Source organism: Myxocyprinus asiaticus, chromosome 28 (genome assembly GCF_019703515.2).
Source record: "Myxocyprinus asiaticus isolate MX2 ecotype Aquarium Trade chromosome 28, UBuf_Myxa_2, whole genome shotgun sequence".
Taxonomy (NCBI): Eukaryota; Metazoa; Chordata; class Actinopteri; order Cypriniformes; family Catostomidae; genus Myxocyprinus; species Myxocyprinus asiaticus.
The window spans coordinates 14084699-14090837 of record NC_059371.1 but is presented as its reverse complement, the minus strand read 5'-3'; the positions used below and the strand labels follow the sequence as shown (position 1 = coordinate 14090837).

The window sequence follows — 6139 nt, the reverse complement described above, 5'->3', positions numbered from 1 at the left end:
AGCGACAAGGTGTTTTATATATTGCTAGGCATTAGAACAGGGTAAAAGGGTGATGAATATCAATATGGTGAATGGGAATGCCAATCAGAGAGCTGTTAATGGTTTAAGAATTGCTCTTAAAGTGTATAAGAGTAGGATTAAGTCCAAATTCAGACCATATTGGGTTTACATGATAACATTTGCAAAGAAGAAACTTTGTTTTTGACCATCAAATGCAAAAGCAATCCATTTTAGATGTTTGAATTGCTGAGTTGTATATGAACTTGTAGAATCCATCAAAGGCTGGGTACAGGACAATTTTACAGCTAACAGTGGTCAGGAATATGGGTCATTGGGCAGTTATGAAGGAGCCTTTCCCCTTATCCTGCTGGTCATGTTGAGGTTCTTGGTTTGTGTAGTTCAGCTGCATGCTATATTTCCCTTTATATCTACATGATCCCTGGTGACATGTTGGGTTAGAAAAGTTTTTTTTTCATATAACGTATGAACAGTTGTGCACTTTAATTATCAGAAAATGTTAATTTGTAAGTTGTGACAACAGAACTATATGAATGTTTGTTCCCTACCAGATGCAAAATAAAGACATAACAGTCTACCAAGAAATTTCAGCACTTTTATTTTATCTTCAAAATGTTTCTATTTACACAAAATCTTCCCAAGTTTTAATTCAGGGGAGGAAAGGTACAGAATTCAAGCTCAAAGTTGGCAGAGACATTCAATGTTTCTTATATGAGGATAGAAAGAGTAGAAAGTGTTTATATACAGTATATTTGATTTCAAGATAAAACATTTAGGAAGGTTTCTGTTTTCTCATTTTCTACCTGTCGTTATCATCTTTTCATAAAATGAAAGATTTCAAATGGGAGACAAAAAAGAAATATACACGCATTCTCTTTAAAATAATTTAGCAAACAATATTAACAACGATAAGCGACAAGGTGTTTTATATATTGCTAGGCATTAGAACAGGGTAAAAGGGTGATGAATATCAATATGGTGAATGGGAAGGCCAACCAGAGAGCTGTTAATGGTTTAAGAATTGCTCTTAAAGTGTATACAATTGTCACTATATACATTCCTCTTGTAAATTTGGGGAAAATAACTATTTTCCTTTCTCAACCTATCAGTGGGGTTTAAAATAAGACTGTGGTTGGAAGCACTCAGAGTTGGACTCATAAGCTATGGTCATTCCTCCTGTTTGAGTTATTTAGAGATCATCTGACCAAGCTCAGACACATGAATACAATGACTGGTCAGTTAAGCGACACTTTATGGGAAGGTACATCTTTCGTCTGATTTGTACCATAAACAAAAACTCAACTTCAGACTCAATTCATGGAACATTCAAACAGGTTAAAAATGGCTTATAAAGAAAGGTAGGACTGATCACATTAACGTCAGATCTCACTTATAATTCATGAGTGATCAATATTAAAAGTTCATGCTCTAAAATTTATTTTGGCATCCATAATCAAAAACAATAATAATAATAAAAAAAATGCATTTCAACTTCAATACATATAGCAAAAACAGAGTTTGCCTTATATTATGTATTACTAAAGAAATCGGATTCAGTAGCTAATAGCACATCTGTTATTTCATTGCTGTCAATAGGCAGTTCCTCAAAGACTTACTCCTAACAGATATCTTGTTGCTTTAATTTTACAAAAGGCACTCTAGTGACCTTTGAAATGATAAATGGGCTAAATGTAAGATACAGTTTTGAGTTAAGAGGTAGCTGTGGGATATATGGCAAGGCTTTGACAGATAAAGAGGCGACACTGGGATATTACAGGCTGGGTTTATAATGGCTGACCCTTTTTTTTTTCTTTCTTTTTTTTTTTTTTTTTGACAAGGCCAGATGTTAAACAATTGAGAAAGTGATAATATTCTAAATATCCACTAATGCCCTATTTATAAAAAAGCTGAGTCATCAAGTCTGTATGGCTTGAGAGATGCATACAAGAATGTTTCCTCTAATGTGCTGTCATCAAAGCCAAAAAAAGCACTTAAAATGGACTAAACTTTAGTTTTTGCAGCACCACTCACTGGAGATTGGAGAAAACACATTACAAACATACTCACAGAGACTCTGATTTAGGGGCAGTTACAGGGAGGCACACACTCATAGTAACTGCATAGCTACATGAACAAACAATCAGATTATGGATTATATTTTTGGATTATCTGATTAAATCTCACTAATCTCAAAATCTCACTATGGCCAATTACCATTAAATGTTTCAGTCTTAAACATATCTGTTTATGTATCTGATATCTGTGTAATTAGTATTTTGTCACTAAGTATGAGGCTTTCAAATGGGGTCTAGAAGGAAGGAAATAGGATTATGGACCTTAGTCAGGAAAGACCGCATAATGATCTCAACATGGCGGCACTCATGAATGTGTACCCAGCACCATATGTAGAAACAAAGCAGCTTTTTCTCTAAGATTGACTTAAGTCTTTGTCTCATGAGTTTAAATAATTTCAAACATATCAGTCACAGCTTTTTCATTTATATCAAATAAGGCATCTACCCTGACTAAGGTCTATTAGGATTATTTCAGTGTGATGGCAGAGAAAGGAGAGGTAGGCACAGAGAAAATAAAGAAGCTTACAAAACACTGACCCAGCAAAATGTCTTCCATAGAAGAGGGGGGTGAACATAACAATTGCCTTTAAATTTTTTATTTTTTGTGGACATCCTAGCCAGGGAATGGATATTTCAGTGTTAGTGCTCTAATGTTCACACACTTGCAGTACAAAGAACCAAAGCAAATATAACAACTGATCTTCCTACTCTACAGCTACCAAATGCTCTCCGTAGACATCTTCAGAGAGCATGATAAGAATACCAAGTCTTTAAAAAGGAAGGATTCCCAATGCAATATGATCAATCATATTATCTGGTCTAGGCGTGGATAAAGAGTTTCAAATTTGGCTGGTTTGAAAATGGAAGGAGGTCCCAGGTAGTTTGTACAAAAGTTGAAACAGGCTTCAATGGTTGATGATTGTCAGTTGAGTGAACATGGACAGTAGGATTAAGACCAAATTCAGATCATATTGATAACACTTGCAAAGAAGAAACTTTCTTTTTGACCATCAAAAGCAAAAGCAATCCATTTTAGATGTTTGAAATGCTGAGTTGTATATGAACTTGTAGAATCCATCAAAGGCTGGGTACAGGACAATTATACAGCTATCAGTGGGCAGGAATATGGGTCGTTAGGCAGTTATGAAGGAGCTTTTCCCCTTATCCTGCTGGCCATGTTGAGGTTCTTGGTTTTTGTAGTTCAGCTGCATGCTGTATTTCCCGTTATATCTACATGATCCCTGGTGACATGTTGGGGTAGTCAAGTTGACTCGAATGGTGGAGGCAAGCTGTCCTGTTGGCTGGATGTAGAACAGTGGAATGGCAGAGTTTAAGGAGAGGTCTAGCTGGTCGATGGTGGAATGGGATAGTGGACTTCAAAGGCAGGACTGGCTGATTTACTCTGGAATGATGGATTAACTAGGGGAATCGGGCTGGTTGACAGTGGAATGGTGGACCTAAAGGGGAGGTCAAAGCTATCTCCCCTTCCTTGGCATTAAGGTGTGCTGGTTAGACTGAGGTCTGGATCTGAAACTCTCTAGATGCAGAAATTCTTCAGTGTCCTGTTATTGTAATCCTGAAAGTTTGTGGATTTTGAAAATTGTGAAGTAATATGTATGTGTTTGGTTTAGGGTGTGTCTCTGTGTTTTGGCGTATGTGGAAGTGTGTTTGTGTATCAGCGGGTGAGGCAGAGTGTTTTGTGAGTATTAAGTGTTTTTTTTTTGCTGTATACTTGTTGGGAAGCGTCAACAGAGGCCACCCCCATTCCCATCACTCGTTACTGGTTTCGAATCGTTCTTCAGTCGTGATTGATGACTCTTGCACATGGTGCCCACACTGACCATTGGCATGTCGTGTGGTAGAGCGAGAGTGGTGGGCAACACAGGTAGTGAGGGTTTGAGTGGTGCAGTCACAAATGGAATCCTGAAAAAGGAAAGCAAAATATTAAAATGAATCTCTAAAAACATTGAGATAGTGAGTAATTACCCTTCATAACAACTTCATGACTAGATTCTAAAGTGATTTCTGTGCATCTGCAATATTCTGTTCCCTAGATATGGCTTGGGTCCCTTCTTCAGTGTAAGTCAATGGGATTTTTAGTCTATTTGATCATCCAACAGGCAAAAAATCTTAGGTACATTTGTTTTCCAACCACTTCAACCACCCCTTTTGGAGCAAGTGAATAACTCATTCAGCTGTTCATGATTAAACACAATCACACATTGTCAACCAGTGTCTTACCTCCAGGGTATTAGAGCTTGTGCTCGTTGTGTCCTTTCCAGTGGCTACCAACTCGTCTCTTTGAGTTTTCATAAACCGCTTATTGACGATTTTCGTGATGTTGTCCGTCCCAATCAAGGATCCAGGGAGGCATTCAGGTTTTGGTTCATCCATGGTGCCCACTGGTGCTGTCCTACTGCAAACATTGCGGAAAAACTCCTGGACCATGCCATATTTCTGAGCTCCAGCTTCTCCCAGGCCAATACCTATGCTAGGACAGGAGGGTTTCCCAGCGGCTTGTCTTCCTGGACACGGATCTGCTTTCCATAAGGATTCAACACTTCCGGAGTGTTCCACCACACTGAAGAGACTGGACAAGCCATCATTGAGGCCGCTAAGCACTGGACTGTCACGGGTGGTGGTGGAACGTGCCCATGCAGAACCATTCTGTGATCCACTGCGGTTTTGGAGATTCCAGACACTGCGTTCCCTTGAGGATGTGGAGGATGTCTCAAGTTTGGAGGAGGAGGTGGAGACCCTGCGGCTTAGCTTGGGTGAGCCATATTTGGGTGAGCAACAGGGTCTATCTATGCGACTCTGAACTTTCTCCAGTGATGAAGAGATTTGTCTGGAACGTGCTGATGCAAGTGAGGTGTATGGACGAGGAGACCATGCTTTCCCTTGAAGGCCTCTAATGGATGGAATAGGGCTATCCGTTTGTAGGCCAATGCTGACCAACTGTGCCGTTTGCGTTCCTGTGCTGGAAACACCCACAGTCTGGCTCCCAGTATCTTTGCTGCACTTTCTCTCCAGGGAACTGGAGCGAATGGCCTGTCGCACGCAGTTTGTCATCTCTTTCATGTCATCACTAAGGTTGCCTGAAATCTCCAGTCCATGGAATGGAGCAGAACCTCCCGTTCGTCCCTCAAGTAGGTCTCTATGCTGCTGTGAAAGTGAACTCAACCATTGCTCATAAGACAATGAGGAAGTGGTTGATAAGGGTGCAGATGCAGAGATCTGACCTGATAGATCCAGATGATCTCTGGATCTGTCTCTAGATGAAATTCCTTGCCTGGGCTCCTGCTGGGCCTTTTCATTGACTGGCCTCCTCTCCATTCTCCTCACTGTAGGAGGACTATAATAGATGCGAATGCCTGTCTTATCTGGAGCGGTGTAGCTCCTTTGGATGTACTCTTTGCTGAGCTCCAGTCCTGGAAAGCTGCTGTTGGAGTTGGTGCTTGGGCAGTCCCATGTCTTAAATTGGTCACCCTTCTCCAATACAGCAGAATCGCTGGTCAGGTACTTCCAATTCTTCTTGTTAAGGTCACTCAGGTCAGTGCGAGCCAGCAGGGATGTATGGGTGGTGGATTGGGGCTGCCCAACATTCCCATCTGGTACTCCATTAACATTATGACCAGGAAGGAAGAGACTGGTGTCCAGTAAACTCTTAAATTCTGAGAGGGTGGAAACTGATTTGGTCCTATAAGGAAATAATGGAGATTATTCTAAAATAATCAAATGTCTGATGACAACGTGATGCAATTTACACATCATGTAAGTCATGTTACCTTTGTAGGGCAGAACTGTTGGTGGCTGCATCTGCTGATGTTTCCTTGTCTGAGGTTTTATCCTGAAGAGCCTAAAAAGGAAATGAACTGTTTTAGTAAAGTTTTAAAGTGTGGCATGCCTTGGTCATTCACACACCGCAGTATTCCCATTCATTCATGTGGTATTACTGAGTCAGCTTATTCTCTCTTTAGGAAATGAAGTAATTCAATATAGCTAGTTTCCTCTGCGGGGTTAATAATAGTGGTACGGCTCATCAC

General features: G+C 40.2%; 1 protein-coding gene across 2 annotated transcripts in view; it reads right to left on the bottom strand.

Annotated features, from left to right (window-relative positions):
- Positions 1-599: 599 nt before the first annotated feature.
- Positions 600-6139, bottom strand: part of LOC127419101 (protein SOGA1-like) — an 86290-nt gene continuing 80750 nt past the window's right edge. For both annotated transcript variants that reach the window (XM_051660220.1, XM_051660221.1), the window contains exons 12-14: positions 5882-5952; positions 4335-5793; positions 600-4016 (exon numbers count right to left, since the gene is read on the bottom strand). In XM_051660220.1, coding sequence (XP_051516180.1) covers positions 3864-4016; positions 4335-5793; positions 5882-5952 — 1683 coding nt within the window. In that variant the 3' untranslated portion in view covers positions 600-3863. The remainder of the gene's footprint in view (positions 4017-4334; positions 5794-5881; positions 5953-6139) is intronic.